Source organism: Pseudorca crassidens, chromosome 4 (genome assembly GCF_039906515.1).
Source record: "Pseudorca crassidens isolate mPseCra1 chromosome 4, mPseCra1.hap1, whole genome shotgun sequence".
NCBI classification, from domain to species: Eukaryota; Metazoa; Chordata; class Mammalia; order Artiodactyla; family Delphinidae; genus Pseudorca; species Pseudorca crassidens.
This window is the reverse complement of record NC_090299.1, coordinates 71,566,008-71,583,591: the sequence shown is the minus strand read 5'-3', so window position 1 is coordinate 71,583,591 and position 17,584 is coordinate 71,566,008. Positions and strand designations below refer to the sequence as shown.

The following is a 17,584-nucleotide window of genomic DNA, read 5'->3' as shown; positions in this document are numbered from 1 at the left end:
ACCATCTATGAACTGAACTATGACAGTAAAAGGAGATGTGTGTGAGGGGTGATCACAAAAATGTCACTTGCCCCTTAACTTCCCACAACTGACAGAAGTTTGGGAGAGGACACTGTCTTCTGGAGGGAGTGGTATGAGGGTTCTGTCCATCTTATCCAGAGCTAAAAGGTAAAGTGACCCCAGTTGTCATCTGGATTACATGACCTTGCAGTATTGTTGTTAGGAGATAATGTTGGTAAAGCACTTGGCTCAATAGAGAGTCAACAGTCAATAGTTACCATTCAAGATGTCTCTGTATCTTTTTGTTTCCCAAACTTGGTGATGAGGAACCAGAGAAAAGGGCAGTGTCTTTTTCACTTAAGTGATACCTCCTATCACCATCACGTGCCCAGTGCCGTACTATGGATATAATAGATGCTAAGTAAATATGTTTGTTGTTGCCAGGTTCCCAGAGTTCCCTAAATGTGAATAGTTTCAAGGGCTGTGTTAGTTATCTACTGATGCAGAGCAAATTACCCAAATACAGATGGTCCCCGACTTACCATGTCTCCACTTAGGATTTTTTGACTTTACAATGATTCAAAAGCAATATGCATTCAGTAGAAACCACACTTGGAATTTTGGGTTTTGATCTTTTCCCAGGCTAGTGATATGCAGTACAAATACTCTCTTGAGATGCTGGGCAGGGCAGTAAGCCACAGCTCCCAGTCAACCACACGATCACAGGGTAACCCACACTTACAACCACTCTGTACCCAGATGACCATTCTGTTTTTCACTTTCAGTACAGTATTCCGTAAATTACATGAGATTTTCAGCACTCTTTATAAAATAAGCTTTGTGTTAGATGATTTTGCACAACTGTAGCTAATGTAAGTGTTCTGAGCACCTTTAAGGTAGGCTAGGCTAGGCTAAGCTATGATGTTTGGTAGGTTAGATGTATTAAACGCATTTTCAACTTACAATATTTTCAATTTACATGGGTTTTTCAGGACATAACTCCATCATAAGTTGAGGAAGATTTGAACACAGATGGCTTAAAACAACAGCTATTATCTGTTAAGGATTTAGGAGCAGCTAAGCCAGGTGGTTGGACTTGGGTCTCTCATGAGTGGCAGTCAAGATGTGAGCTAGGGCTGAAGTACAATCTGAAGCTTGGCTGAGGCTGGAGGTTCCGCATCTAAGGTAGCTCACTCCCGTGGCTGTTGGCAAGAGGCCTCAGTCCCTCCCCACCTTTCCACAGGGCGGCTCATGATGTGGCACCTGGCTTCTCTCAGATCCAAGAGGATGAGACTGAGGCAGAAGAAGCCACAATCTTTTAAAACCCAAGCTTAGAAGTCACATGCCCTCTCTTCCACATTATTCTCTTCATCAAAAGTGAGTCACTAAGTCTAGCCCACACTCAGAAAGAGGCCAGTCAGGCCCCACCTTTCTTTTTTTTTTTGCGGTACGCGGGCCTCTCACTGTTGTGGCCTCTCCCATTGCGGAGCACAGGCTTCGGACGCGCAGGCTCAGCGGCCATGGCTCACAGGCCCAGCCGCTCCGCGGCATGTGGGATCTTCCCGGACCAGGGCACGAACCCGCGTCCCCTGCATCGGCAGGCAGACTCTCAACCACTGCGCCACCAGGGAAGCCCCAGGCCCCACCTTTTGAAGGAAGTGCCAAATCACTTGTGGACATATTTAAAACCACCAAAGTATGACATCGTGTTTTGCAGATGGTGATGTGCTCAACACGTTTTTATTAAATAGATCCCAGGAACCTCCTTAGATTGTGACATAAAACCTTTGGAAATTCTCTTAGAATTTTTATCTCTGCCCCAAGAGATCAAACAACATTCAGGGCCCTTCTAGCTCGAAGATGTAATGTGTGGCCCCCTGAACAACATTCAAGCCACTATTCCTCGCAGAGATAATGCTTTTGGGCTGAATTCTCCCCATCACCTACCTGCTTGGTTCTAGGAAGAATTCTCTCTGTGGGACCCCTCTGTGTGCAGAGGTATGTTCCCTGACAACTGGTCGCCTGACTGACTGGAGACATCAACAGAGCGTGTCCTGTACAGCCAGGGAGTGATGCAAACCCAGAGAAGAGACACGATGCTTTCATAGCTCAGGGAAGGATGGCAATGGGCGTGCTGCAGCTGCTGGGTCAACAACAGTTATATGTACACATTATTCTTCTAACAATTAGACTTAATCTTGAAACATTTTTTCCCCTGCTTTGTTCCAAGAGGGATGTAAGGCTGCTTGATTTCTGTAAGTGATCCTTCCAGCTTGTCAAAAAATCCATTTCCTATTTTTAAGCATGGGCTTCCCTGGTGGCGCAGTGGTCGAGAGTCCGCCTGCCGATGCCGGGGTCACGGGTTCGTGCCCTGGTCCGGGAAGATCCCACATGCCGCGGAGCGGCTGGGCCCGTGAGCCATGGCCGCTGAGCCTGCGCGTCCGGAGCCTGTGCTCCGCAATGGGAGAGGCCACAACAGTGAAAGGCCCGCGTACCCCAAAAAAAAAAAAAAAAAAAAAAGGTAAGACATTTTTGTTATTTTCTGTCTCATAGTAAAACTTTCTTAGGTTACCCCACATTCTATTTTTTATCAAATATTTAAGAAAAACAATTTGGAGAAATGCTGTACTTAGCAATATATGTTATAAATTGATAGAATTTCCCACTGCATTCTAAAAATACTGTTGCTGCTATTGCAGCTACTGGCTCTGGAGGATTTACCATGCAGTATTTTAAGAACTTTGTGTGTCATTCAAACCTTGAAAAAACTTAGGAGTCAGGCACTACTATTTTTCCCATTTTGCAGATGAGATTTGAAGCTTAGAGAGGTTAAGCAACTTGCTGACAGTTGCGCAGCTGTTCACTGGCAAAAAGTGAAGGTCTGAACTGGGCAGCTTTTCCCCAGAGCCTATGCTCTTCATAGCCACGTTGCAGTTACAAAGTGCAAGATCAAATACAGTGACTGAAGCCAATCAAGATTTGGCTATAGCTCTCCTTACGTTTGCTGCCTACACTTTGATAGAGTTTTTTCTTGTAGGGAGAGACAAGGAAGAAAAAGAGAATGGATAAATGTCATTTCCCCCCCAAACAAAATGACATCTGAGAAGTTTCTATAGCTACTAGCTGGTAAAAGGAGTAGAAATGTCAAATAATACTAACAAGGTATATGACATGTTCTGGGTCTGGTTTCAGGCAGACATTTCCTCTCCTTATCCAGTCATGGGAAGAAAAAAGAGCAACTACTCCAAATCACATGTCTTGCTGCAAACAGATTTCTCAGATAACCTCTCTTTAAAACTAAACAACACCCAACATATTTCAGAGGGTAGAGTATCTGTAATGGAAATAAATAATCCACTCTCTGTAGTCTCAATTCTTACTGCACATCAGAATAACCTGAAAAGATTATTTTTTAACCCAAAGCCCATGTATCACCAAGAGGTTCTGATGCATTGGTCTGGGGTGGGACCCAGGCAGAAGGAGTTTTTAAAAGCTCTCCGGGTGAGTCTAAGTGCAGCCAGCACTGAGAATCACAGCAACCCAATGATGCTAACAGGCTTCCTTCCCACCTGTTGGCTCTGTCACTGACCAGCCACGTAACCCTGATGAAGTTATGTTCCTCGGCCTAAGCTTCCTTACCTCTAAAATGGGGATAACAAGAGGACTAATCCAATGTGGATTAATCGAGACAACACATGACACATCTAGAACAGGGTCTAGGACACAAAAACACTTTAATATTAGCTATTATGATGGTGATGGTGCCATTGATCTTTTTTGCCTGAGGTTGGGACTTCAACACGTTTCTCTATCCCAGAAAGCAGGGATAGTAACTTCAACCCAAGTAGGATGTCATAATCTTTACCAGGAGCTCCCTTAACATGAATAAACCTCTAGAACCGAATCTAATTTGTAGCTCATTGTGAGGTAATATTTAGGTCCCTAGAGGGGATGGGCAATCTTATAGCTGTAGTTCACAACATAAAGGAACTCACTCACCTGGGACTGAAGTGAATTTTCTCGGGAACTTCCCTGGGGTCTGTGACCACTTTCTGGTTGTCTCTAGAATTAATGGGATCATCAGGGATCCTAAATTTGGCCATCTGAATTTCAGAGTCACTCAGCTCAGCATGGGAGATTCTTGCATAACCCAATCTGTGGCAGAAACAAATGGTTTGTAAAGATATTATTATCATACAGAAATCTGATGAGATCTAGTATTATAGATAACACCTTCATTATTAAGCCAATTTCCCATTTCTAACTCTACTCTGTATATCACTAGAATTAACCTGATATATTACTCTAAATATTTATCACAATATTGCTTTTATGATATAAATGAATAAGGAATATGCACATAGGTTTAATTAACTAAACATACTTGGCAAACGTACTCCACTTTATTACACTAATGAATACTCTGTCTGTACAATCGCCTCTCACACATTTGTTTTGCTTCAATAGCAGGAATACTTCAGAATGACAGGAGCACAGGCCTAAATTCTTTCTTACCTTAAAAAATCCAAATACCTCGTGCACATTTTCATTCACATTGGAACATCTAAAATAAAAGATTTTTAATGCCTGAAAAATTGCACAATTTTCATGTCTGAAAAAATTGTACATCTTGTTTTTGCTTACATCTTTTGGTTCTCCAGGAAATTCAAAGCATTTTGTAGATGTTATCTATCTGGATAGTTATCGAGAAGCTCACATGGAAAAATGGGAGAATCATGAGCAGCCAAGAATTCATTTTATTTTATTTATACTTTGCCTCTTAAAAAATGTCAGCTTCAGTCATTCACTTATTTAAAAAACAAATACATAGCCAGTCCCTATTACATGCAGGCATTGTTCAGGTACCGGGGATAAACAGTGAACAAAACGAAGGTCTTGCCCTCATAGAGCTTTCATCCTAGTTGGGGAGAACAAATTAAATATGTATATATGTATGGTGACCAGTACCCAAGTACTATGGGGGAACAAGCGGAGTACAGAGGACAGGGCATGCTAGGTGGCAGAGGCTGTTATTTTATAGTGGATGGTCAGAGCATAACTCTCTGACAAAGTGACATTTGAGCAAAAAGTTGAATGAAGTGAGAGAGCAAACCATACAGGTATTGGAGGAAGGGCGTTCTAGGGAACGGGAACAGCAAATGCAAAGGTCCTGGGGTAGAATGCGCTTGGCTTTTCTGAGAACCAACTCCACAATGACTGGAGTGGAGTGCATAGGGGAAACCTGAGTTTGCACGGGGGTGGGGGCAGCAGATGATGCAAAGCCTTCCTGACAGACTTGAGATTTTCTTCTGAGAATGAAATGGTAATCCAAGGAGTTTTGTGCAGAGTTGCAGTGGCTACTGTGTAGAGAACAGACTCCAGGGAAAGGGTCAAAGCAGAGAGAACAGTTAGGAGGCCACTGCAACAATTTAGGTAAAAGACGATGGGGGCTTGGGCCACAGTGGCAGTAGGAGGAACACTTAAAACCTGTAACTCCATACAAAATAGAGACAGAAACCCAGAGCTGGAACCAGCGGAGGCAGCAAATCTGCCCACCACAGCAGGTAAGAGAAGAGCTATGATGGCATCAGATGTGGGTCTGAGTTGTCTGACAGGTTAATGCATTTGTCTAAGCTCAGGTCCCAAATCTGTGCAGTTCCCTGTAATTCTATGTCACTGCCTCTAGTAAATCTAGGTTATTTATTTCCCAAATCTCTAAGATCAAACTTCTAACCCATTTCATAGACACAGCCTTCAAAAAGTCCTTGACGATAAGGAACCTGACAATCCAAATCTTCTACTAAAACAGGGACTCTCTCCTTGTTGTCCAGTAAATATTTATCAAGTGCCTACTGAGAGCAGGGCATTGAATTAGATGATCAAGGTTAAAGTTTATAGAATTGGTTTTGTGGACAGAAACTGAATAACAGTAGTCCTAACTTCATTAATTTTGGTATTTTCAAAATTACCTTCATGTCTGTTACAGACTAAACATCTGTGTTCCCTCCCCCCAAATTCATATGTTGTAGCCCTAACCCCTCTGCCCCAGTGTAGCCATATTTGGAGACAGAGCCTCTAAGAAAGTAATTAAGTTAAATGAGTTCATAAGGGTGGGTCCCTGATCCAATAGGATTAGTGTCCTTAAAGAACAGATATCACAGAGCATGCATGCTCTTTCCCTCTGTCTCCAGAACCATGAGAAAATTAGTTTCTGTTGTTAAAGCCACCCAGTCTATGGTATTTTGTTATGGCAGCCTAAGCAGACTATTATACCATCTCTGACAGTCATAGTTACTATATGTATGTGTGTATATATATATATATATCTCCAAATATTTCTAAATATACACATATATTTGCCATCCCACTCTCCTAAGGAGAGACAAAGAAGGTCTTGGGCCACAAATGTACAAACAGAGCCCAGTGATCAACTATTATGGACACTGGTACTATAAATACCCCTGTCCCTTGGCAACTAACAATTTTTACATCTTGAATATATACCTTTTTCAGTCTATATCATAAACTGTCTTCTAGAAATTCTAATAACCCCATTAAAGCAACCACTTTAATATGAATTTAAATAGAAGCAGTGTTTTCAATCTGAGATATCATATACTTTACAAAACTAGCATGCTCCCTCCCACCTTAATGTTTTGGGAACACCAAAATAATAGTCAAGCTATCTGTCCTGCAGCCATACGGGCATGTGCTGGGTCTTTAGAGTTTCTGAATTATTAGTGTAACCAGAATGAGCTTAGCATCTCAGGGGCCTCCCTGGCCACCTCATTAAGCATATGAACCAATGAAATTATCCAGGAACCAGTTTACTAAGTAATATCCAAAGTCCTTCATAAGAGTCCACAAGACCTGCTCCATTCCCTCGCTGCCCATACACTCCCCACTTACCTCCTTTACCTCCATCTCCATATACACACTCCTGCCCCACGAATACCACTTTTCTTCAGAAACATCAGCCCTCCTGCCTTTGGGCTTTTGCACTAGCTGGTCCCTCTACCTGGAAAGGTCTTCTCCCAGACAGCCACATGGGCCACTCCTTCAAATCTTAGCTCTAATGTCAATTTCTCATTAAGACCTACCCAAGCCCCTATTTACAACTGTATCCCATCTCCATATTCTGGATGTTCCTTATCCTGCTCAAGTTTTCCTCGCTATAGTTATCACCTCCTAAAATAAGACACAATGGAATTATTGACTCCATCATTCCAATCATTGTCTATCTTCCCTCAGCCAGTTGAGGGATGCTTCTCTGAATGTTCACTGCTATACCCCTGGTGGCTGACATACATTATGCTCCATCAATACTTGTTGAATGGCAAATGGGGTAAAGAACAGTAGAACCTAATGGTTTGCTTTCACCAGACTGTGACTCATAAGTGAACAAGGCATATCTCCAAAGGGAGAGAAGTTGACCCTGTGATTCTATATCATCTCCAGAAGGCAACCATTTCTTTCATCAATGCAGATCACAGATCTTAGAACAGATTACCTAAGGGGTGATCAGTTCCACACCAGCTCCCCTCTTCAGGCAGGCAATGCCAAGATGTCTCTGGGTGATGAACTGCTCTGTATGGAGGAGGAAGTAAGGCCCAGAGAGGTCCCCCCTAGAAGGCCCCACTGTCCCACAGTTCCCAGCACTGCCCCAAGGAGGGTAGTTAGAGTTCTCAGGTCAAACAGCTCCAAACAGATTCTGTACTAACGGAATTTCAGGATGAGTTTCAGGGATGGTCGCCAGCATGTTGCATCCACTAAAGAACCCTGTAAGTGGAGGGGCCTGTGAATCCATCACTGTCAACAAGATCTGTCCCTCCTTACCTCTCTCACATCACCTCCCATCTCACTCTACTCCAGCCGTGCTGGCCTCCTCTCTGTTATCAAAATATACCAAGCATGCCTTCCTAAAACTCTTGCACTTCCTCTTCCCTCTGCCTGAATGCTCTTCTCAGGATGTATGCAGGCGGACTCCCCCTCATTCAGGCTGCTGCCTGAACAGCACCCCATCAGAACAGCGACCCTGCCCACCCTCGGTACTCCCCGTCCTTCTTACCTGGCTTTATTCATCCTTATTATCACATTTATCACCACCTGGCATAGTCTATTACTTACGTGCTTACTTTCTGTCTCTTTCCACTGGAGTGGAAGCTCCATGAGTCAAGGATTTTATTTTGTTCCTGTTATATCCCCAATGCCTAGAACAATGTCAATCATGTAATAGGTATTTAATAAATACTTGCTGAATAAATGATTGATTGATTAGCCCCTTTTTTGATATTAAACTGCTCTCTGCTCTGTTTAAAGCAACACTGCCTTCAAAACAGATTTACACAGCTACGTGTTTGAATTCTGAGATCTTTCAGCTATAGTATTTTTGAATTTTTACATATATATGGATAATATTAATTTTTTGATACAGGATGATAGGGGGTGATATTTTTTTAAAATATAATGTACATTGAGAGCTCATCACAATATAGTAGTGGCTCCAAAAAGGTAGTTACCTTACCCAAGATTACATGTTTAGAAGCTGGCAAAGCTGGAATTCAAGCCCATGGTCCATGCTGTTTCCACCATGGCATACAGTCAAAAATGGTGCCATTCCTGGGCTTCCCTGGTGGCGCAGTGGTTGAGAGTCCGCCTGCCAATGCAGGGGACACGAGTTCGTGCCCCAGTCCGGGAAGATCCCACATGCCGCGGAGCGGCTGGGCCCATGAGCCATGGCCGCTGAGCCTGCGCGTCCGGAGCCTGTGCTCCGCAACGGGAGAGGCCACAGCAGTGACAGGCCCGCGTACCGCAAAAAAAAAAAAAAAAAATGGTGCCATTGCTAACATGTACTGACAGTTACATAATGATCAGGCTTAATAACTCACACAGTATCTTCTTTGTATAATTAAACTTAATTTGCTTAACCATTTACTCCTTCTTAACTCATTAGGCTATACATTGAAAAAAAAATGTTAAACTGGGTAACTAGTCAAATCAATGTCTATGAAAAGTAACACAATTAACTAATTGCTTCCAGGAAGTTTTTCCTTCCAGGATAGACCCAAAAGATCACAATAACAGTAGATTAAGAAAAACAACAATTCAAAAAAAAAAGGAAAAGAAAAAAAAACAAAAAACACCTATGCTTACTTGATCAGCCCTCGATACATAATATATTCACACCATCTGTCTTGATCTGTGCTGTCAATGTCCTAATAATGAAGAGAGAAGAGAATGTTTAAAGCATTAAAAACGGTGCTGTATTCTGAATTGCCAAGAAAATGCGTGAGCTACAGTAATAAATATGCCTTTCTTTTGTGCATGCTATTTTCTCTGCCTAATTCCTACTGATTTTTTAAGGTCAAAATCATTTATTCGTTCTATAGATATTTTTGGAGCACCTACCATATGCCCATCTAGCCCCAGTATGAGATGCTGGGAGTAAAACATGAAGGTGATCTAGAGAGAGAGTTAGGCAGCAATCACAACACGGTACTGGCTCCGCACAGTTTTCCAAGTCTCTCATCCCAAGCAGAACTGACTGCATGCTCATCGGTCATCCTGTGTAGTCCTTTATGCGCACCAGCTACACCACTCTGTATAGTTAATTGTTTAGATGTCTCCACTCTCCCCTTCCTGAGCAGAAAGACTCAATCACCTAGGCTCCCTGGTTCCCAGCATGAAGGCTGGCATTTGTCAGGAGCTCAGTCTGTTTGTTAAATTGAGTCACTGGCAACACACGTTTCAGAAGTAATCATGAGTCTATTTGACGTTGAAAGCTTGAGACTAGCGTTACTTTTCATCAGAAAATCAGAACATAAACATTTTTTTTCTATAATGTGTTGGCAAAATTCTAAATATGGAGCTTTTATACTAAAGAAATATTCATGTTCTTCTTTTAAAAAATATACCTGACTTTTGACTATGTTGACTAAATTTGACTATTAAAATTTAATTTAAAAAATATTTTTAGGGCTTCCTTGGTGGCGCAGTGGTTGAGAGTCCACCTGCCGATGCAGGGGACACGAGTTTGTGCCCCGGGAGGATCCCACACGCCGCGGAGTGGCTGGGCCCATGAGCCATGGCCGCTGAGCCTGCACATCCGGAGCCTGTGCTCTGCAACAGGAGAGGCCACAACAGTGAGAGGCCCACGTACCACAAAAAAAAAAAAAGAATCCACTGCAAATCTTTTCTTTTTTTAACATCTTTATTGGAGTAAAATTGCTTTACAATGGTGTGCTACTTTCTGCTTTATAACAAAGTGAATCAGCTATACATATACATATATCACCATATCTCCTCCCTCTTGCATCTCCCTCCCACCCTCCCTATCCCACCCCTCCAGGTGGTCACAAAGCACCGAGCTGATCTCCCTGTGCTATGTGGCTGCTTCCCACTAGCTACCTATTTTACATTTGGTAGTATGTATAAGTCCATGCCACTCTCTCACTTCGTCCCAGCTTATCCTTCCCCCTCCCCATGTCCTCAAGTCCATTCTCTACGTCTGCGTCTTTATTCCTGCCCTGCCCCTAGGTTCTTCAGAAACTTTTTTTTTTTTTTTAGATTCCATATATATGTGTTAGCATACGGTATTTGTTTTTCTCTTTCTGACTTACTTCACTCTGTATGACAGACTCTAGGTCCATCCACCTCACTACAAGTAAATCAATTTCCTTTCTTTTTATGGCTGAGTAATATTCCATTGTATATATGTGCCACATCTTCTTTATCCATTCATCTGTCGATGGACACTCAGGTTGCTTCCATGTCCTGGCTATTGTGAAGAGAGCTGCAATGAACATTTTGGTACATGACTCTTTTTGAATTATGGTTTTCTCAGGGTATATGCCCAGTAGTGGGATTGCTGGGTCGTATGGTAGTTCTATTTTTAGTTTTTTAAGGAACCTTCATACTGTTCTCCATAGTGGCTGTATCCATTTACATTCCCACCAACGGTACAACAGGGTTCCCTTTTCTCCACACTCCCTCCAGCATTTATTGTTTGTAGGTTTTTTGATGATGGCCATTCTGACTGGTGTGAGGTGATATCTCATTGTACTTCTGATTTGCATTTCTCTAATGATTCGTGATGTTGAGCATCTTTTCATGTGTTTGTTGGAGAAATGTCTATTTAGGTCTTCTGCCCATTTTTGGACTGGGCTGTTTTTTTTGATATTGAGCTGCATGAGCTGCTTGTAAATTTTGGAGATTAATCCTTTGTCAGTTGCTTCATTTGCAAATATTTTCTCCCATTCTGAGGGTTGTCTTTTGGTCTTGTTTATGGTTTCCTTTGCTGTGCAAAAGCTTTTAAGTTTCATTAGGTCCCATTTGTTTATTTTTATCTCCATTTCTCTAGGAGGTGGGTCAAAAAGGATCTTGCTGTGATTTATGTCATAGAGTCTTCTGCCTATGTTTTCCTCTAAGAGTTTTACAGTGTCTGTCCACTGCCAATCTTGACACAACTTTTGACTGTGACAGTGGAACCCAACAGAGTATTAAATAAAAATCAAATAAAATTCCTCTTACACACACACACACACACAAATTCTCTCTTATTAGGATACAATCAATTTTTTCTTAAATTTGCCAAATATCATCCTGTATAGTAGTCTTCTATACTTTATAGACCATATACTTACACATTTATCTAATGTGATTTGATACATACAGCCAGACATACATAATACAAACATGTAGCTACCACCTATTAAGTGCCTCCTACATGCAAGGCTTAGGGCTTTTCAGGCATTACTTTATTTTCATCCTCACAACAACCGTATGATACAATAGGTATTACTATCCCCTCTTTATAGATGTGGACATTGAGGCCCAGAAAGGTTAAATAACTTGCCTCAAGGTCACAAAGCTGGTAAATGTGGCACCAGGTAGGCTAGTGATGAGAGACTACATGGAGAGAGAGGTCCAGCCAACAACCAGCACCGAGGCCCCAGACCAGTGAGTGGGGGACATGTCAGACCTCCCCAGCCACAGCCACCAGCTGACTCCACGAATGAACGCAGGCAAGAACAGAAAACCACTCGGTAGACCCCCACAGTCATGAGGATATTGGACCATTGTTCTTTTTAAGCCACTAAGGTTTGTAGCTTACACAGTGATGCACTAATAAATAACTAATGCAACCCCTGTGATTCCACTCTCCAGATTTTCCTCTTACTCTTCTGACTTCTCCTTAATCTCTCTTCTGAGATAATCTCCCTCCTCTTCCCTCACCCATCACCCCCATGATAGCCACACTAAATGTGACTCTATCAGGAGTTTTCTTTGGTCTTCCTCTTGCAATCTCTAACTCCATAAGCAATATCATCCCCTTCCATGGTTTTAATGATCACCTAGATGGTGGCAACCCCTTAATCTGTACCTCTAGTCCTGACAGCCCTTCTCAGTTCCAGATCCATATGTCCAGCTGCCTAATGGACAGCTCCACTAGTATCCCACAGATGCCTCAACTCAGCCTAAGGCTGAACTCATCTTCTTTGCAAAACTCTTCTTCCTTATGTATTCTCTATAATAATAAGGGTCACCATCATAAACCCTCTAACCAAAGCCAAAATTAGGAGTCCATCTTGACCCCACTTCTGCCTTATCCACCAGGGCAGAGATTAACTCATCTCCCTAATATCTGCCTTGCCCCTCTTCCAAAGTTGTAGGATTTTTAGCTAGGTATAAGGGTATCAAGATTAAATATTGCATCTCTCAACTTCCCGTACAGTGAGGTATGGCCAATGACTAAACTCCAGTCAATGAAATGTAGGTAGAAGAGGTCAGTTTCCTGGAATTTGCCTTAGAGATAAGTTGCACATGCTCTTGGGCCCCTCTGTATCCCTTCCTCCCTCTTGCTAACTAGAACAAGGATGCTGCCGTCTCGGACCATGAGGCAAACTTGGGAGTGGAAGCCTTGTAATGTGGAGCCACAAGATAGAAGGAGCACACTCCTGATACCACAAAGTGCCGTACTAGTGGTGAATCACCTGCCCAGACTTTTACATAAAGAGCTATACTTCTCTTATTTAAGCCACTGTCGTTTTGTGTTTTCTGTCACATACAGAATACCCTCATCATACAACGTTCTCTCTCACCTGTCTTTCCAAGCACTTGATAAAATGGTTAAGATTTTTTGTTTGCAGATATTATCTCAAGACAATGAAGTAAAAAAAAAAAAGACATGTAAAGGACCAAGAAATCTACATAGGGCTTAACTAAATATAATAATTGTATTTCTCATTATAAACGAATGCATTTAACCTTCTAGTGTATATATGTCTCAAGGATTTGATTTGTCTGTCAGTTTCCCAGAGTATGATTATATCTGGATACACTGAGAAATTCAACCGTTTTGGACCTGGACAGGTAAGGACAAATTCAGTGTCATTTAGTGAGGCCCTGATCAGCCAGCCTCTCTGTATGCCATTTTATCTTTTACTCTCATCATGATTAACTTGTACAATGTGGCAGATTGTATTTTCTAAACACGGCTACAATAATCCACTTTCCATATGGCATTCTTATAATGTGACTTTGATACTCCTCTCATCAAGAGATGGGGTTTATGTTTCTTCCACTTGAATGTGAGCAGGCTTGTGATGACGGCAGAAATCACGTTATATGACTTACAAGTCTAGGTCATACAAGGCAATACAACTTCTTCCTGGTTCTCTTAGGACACTCACCCTTAGAACCCAGCCATCACGCAGGAAAGAAGCCTAAGCAGCCCACGGAGAGGAAGCAGGACCCTGAGCCCGAAGCCCCAGCTGAGCTCCTAGTCAACAGCCCCACCAACTTGCCACTTATGTGTCATCTGCAAAGTGGCTCCTCCGGTCCCCAGGTGAGCCGCCTAGCTGTGTGGAGCAGAGATGAGCTATCCCCACGAAGTCCTGTCCAAACTGCAGATTTATGAGCAAAGAGATGAATGCTACTTAAAGCCAGTATGTTTTTTGGTAGTTTTCCATGCAGCAGTAGATAATCAGGATACATATTACAATGTTGGGTTAGGTTTTTCAAAACATGAAGAAGAAATATTTTATTTAAGAAATCAGAAATCCTATTAAGATTGTGTTACCTTCACATTGCCACGTTCAATGAGCTGTAGATAATCTCTGGAACCAGGTGCTGAAGTGATATATCCCAGAAATATCACTTGCTCAGAGCTATTTTTCAGTAGTTTTGAAACAGCAATAGCTTGAAGTTTCCTATCGAGGTCATCTCTGAAAAAATGCAAAAATATACCTCTTTACTGTATTTGCAAAACAATTTTTTAAAAATATTAGGTACCTAACTAAGTTCCCAAAGAATATCTTCAAACACTGCACAAACCCAGAATAATTCCTACTGGGACACACTGACTTAATGTTATGCAAATGAGCAAGACAGCTATAGTGCTTCAACTGAGCAGGCTGACAGACTTGACCAAGAACAACATGACCTTTCCCCACAAATCATTTGGAGTCCAGTGGATAGAAATATCTAAAAACAGCAATTGCTCAACTTTTCATCAGAAGAAATTATAACAATAATCTAAGACCTGGTCATCAGTATTACAGCTAAAGATTAGTAGTTCAAAAAAAAAAAAAAGCAAGGAGTACCGGTAAGAGGGAGAATCCTAACATTCACAGAACACATCAGGTTTGTTAACCTACTCAGCTCCTTCAACTGAACAGTTTCTGAAAGCCTCCCTGGCTCTCCTGGTCAAATACTGGCTAAGTGTGCTGCTTTTATCATGTTAAGCACTGTAAGTGTGTAACTGAGACAATCAGGCAGGTACATCAAGGCTCTGAGGGGTTTATAGTCAGTCTGTCTGGGGAAAAATAGGGACATCGTATCTGCATGATCCAGCAAGAAAAACTAAAACCACTCTAGGTGTTTCAAACAAAGTGAATTTAATACAAGGGATTGGCTACTAGGTGATAGGAAGCCAAACAGGAATCAGTGAAGCAACTAGAGTTTAGTAGCAGTGAGAAACCTCTACCACCTCTAGGGCTAGAGGGACAACAGGAAGAGGTGATATTCCCAGAGTCCACAAGCCAGTCCTAAATGGTGGGAAATGGTACTATGGAGGAAGCTACTCAGAAGGATCCAGGGCCATTGAAGGAGGAGTTGGAGCCACAGAAGAGACTTAGCTGCTGCCAGAGACAACAGAGAAGGAAGAGAGAGCGAATGAGAAGTACTCTGTCTCCTCCCCTCCTCCAGCCCTCCAGCCTTGCATTAGTGCGTCCCATTGGCTAAACCTACCCAGAAGCCAGAAGACAACAGACTCTGGGAAATGTGGTTTCCTGCAATCTGTAGCTGGAAGGGAGCTGAACCGGGAATGGATCCAAAGGCAAATAGGCAGCAGACCAACACAGGCACTTACGGAGTAAGACAGCTAATAAATGACTGTTAAGAAAAATCAATGACAAAAGAAGATAGAGGGAGATCACCAAGAGCTGAGAAGACTGGAGAAACCTCATTGAGGTAGGATCAGAAGACAGGACTAAGCTTATCCATTCTTACGTATAGACATCTGAGCGCTATTAAAAGATGTCTCAAGAAACAGAAGAGTGAAAAGGATGACCATTTGCTAAACATCTTTGCCTAGATCCATTCCCAGCCCTTCTCTATGCCCTGGAGGCTGGTCTCTGCAAATTTCATCTCCTGGGCTTCCTTGTCTACTAATTTCCAGTGAGGTTTGGGTAGGAAGAGAGAGAAATTGGAGTATTTCTTCGAGCTGCATTCCTCATGCCTGGTGGCCCCTCTTCTGGTTCCAGATCAAACGGGGCTCTGGGAACACTGTTTCCTCTACCTGTCCCTTCAGCCCTAAGGATGGTACTGGTTCCCCACCATTACTAGTGTCTGAGTACCTCAGCATCTCTTATCTGTTCCTCTGACCCTTCCAACATCGTGGTAAGTAGTCCCTTCATTAAGTCTGCAGTGAATTCTATTCCTTCTGACACACAACTGGGATTCAAATCCAATCTAGAGAATGTCAAAGTCACTGCACCACAGATAGAGCTTTCATTCAAATAGGTTTTAGCAATATATTATTGGAAAATAATCTGTGAATTTGGCTTTATATTTTCTCAGGAGATAAATTTTATCCAGTGATAATAATAAAAATAAAACCTATATGTATGTATGGGTATAAAGAAAGGAGGGGGAGGAATTAGGAGACAGGGAGAAAGAGAGAGATTGAACACGTTTTATGTTCTTATCTGTTGATATTTGATCAGCCCAATAGCCCTATGATGTGGGTTAGAAAAAATAATTTTATCTGATTTTCAGAGACAAGGGAACTGGAGCTCACTGAGTTTATCTTATAACAGAACCAAAACTGTAACTACAGACTACAGGTTCTGTGCTCTTTCTTCTTTGTACATTTATGCATGTTTTAAGAAACAAACACGGTAATTAACTGGTGGCTCAGTTAATTACCTAAAATAATACCAATTTTAGATATGGTGTATACCTAAGTAACTTCTAAGGAATGCTGCTATTTTCTGTTTATTGGTTGTAAAGAGATATTTGTGGCATCAGTAATTTTAGAAATCCCGTTGAATCAGCTAACAACATGCATAAGCATTCTGTCATTCATTCCTAATATGATTTTATGTTTATATGCCATAATCACTAGAAAATGAAATCACTAAATATTTTTTCAGAGTAAGAATTTTTTATCTAGTATTATAAAAACAAAGGCAAGCAAAAATATGTAGTGACGGCTTCACAAGTTATTTGAAGCATGAACTTTCTCATGTCACTTGTTGGGAGTGGACAGGGCTTCTAAAGAGTGAGACAAGAGCTAAGGCTCTAAGGGAAAAGGCTGCACCTGGCATTGTGCTTGGGACACAATAGATGCTTGATTCGTGTTTGATGAATGACTTTTTTTTAAAGCTACTCAATGCGCTTCACACTTAGAGGTGTCTGATTTGCTTTAATAATAATGGCCAGTATTAATTGAGCAGTTACACATACTTTGCATGAGATAATATATCTTATTTAATTCCCTCAAGAATCCTATAAGTAGGATTATCGCTCCTGATTTGCAGATGGGAAAACTGAGGCTCAAGATAGTTAAATAATTTGGTGAAGGATACACCTTGACTTAGGATTCAAACCAGATTGTCTGATTCCAGGTCCTGGAGTTTCACGCTCTTAGCCATTAAACTATACTGCTTCCCTTCTCTTCCCTTACAGTCACATCTCCTCGACAGGTGCTAGCTATTATCATTACTGTTGTGGTTGTCATCATTATTATTAAGTCAAGTGAGGAAGGTAATAAGCAAAGGGTAGGTTGTTAGCTACAGGGCTTTAAATATGTGGTTAATAGAAAGTTAGGAAAGGTAATCCTTCCCTCCTCTTTTCCAAACAATTTGAGGACTATCTTTTAGTCTTCCCTCACAAGTCTCTTCTTCACATTTTAGAGGTCAGAGGGAGTTAAAGGGGGCAGGGGAAAAAAAGCAAAGGAAAACAGGATGGAGTATACTCAACTGTTTCTTAGGTTGAGACCTTGCAACCTTTAAACACAAAAGTGCCTATTTTTTAAAAGGTAAACCCAATTCAAGTGCAATTTAAGCTCAGCAGAATGATT

The 17,584-nt window shown here is 41.7% G+C and overlaps 1 protein-coding gene across 1 annotated transcript in view; it reads right to left on the bottom strand.

The window, feature by feature from the left end:
* The window catches only part of CWH43 (cell wall biogenesis 43 C-terminal homolog), a 72,969-nt gene that overhangs the window by 20,778 nt on the left and 34,607 nt on the right, over nt 1-17,584 (bottom strand). Inside the window, 3 exon segments of the mRNA XM_067734693.1 lie at nt 4,000-4,155; nt 9,154-9,215; nt 14,081-14,225. Of these exon segments, the coding sequence (XP_067590794.1) occupies nt 4,000-4,155; nt 9,154-9,215; nt 14,081-14,225 (363 nt within the window).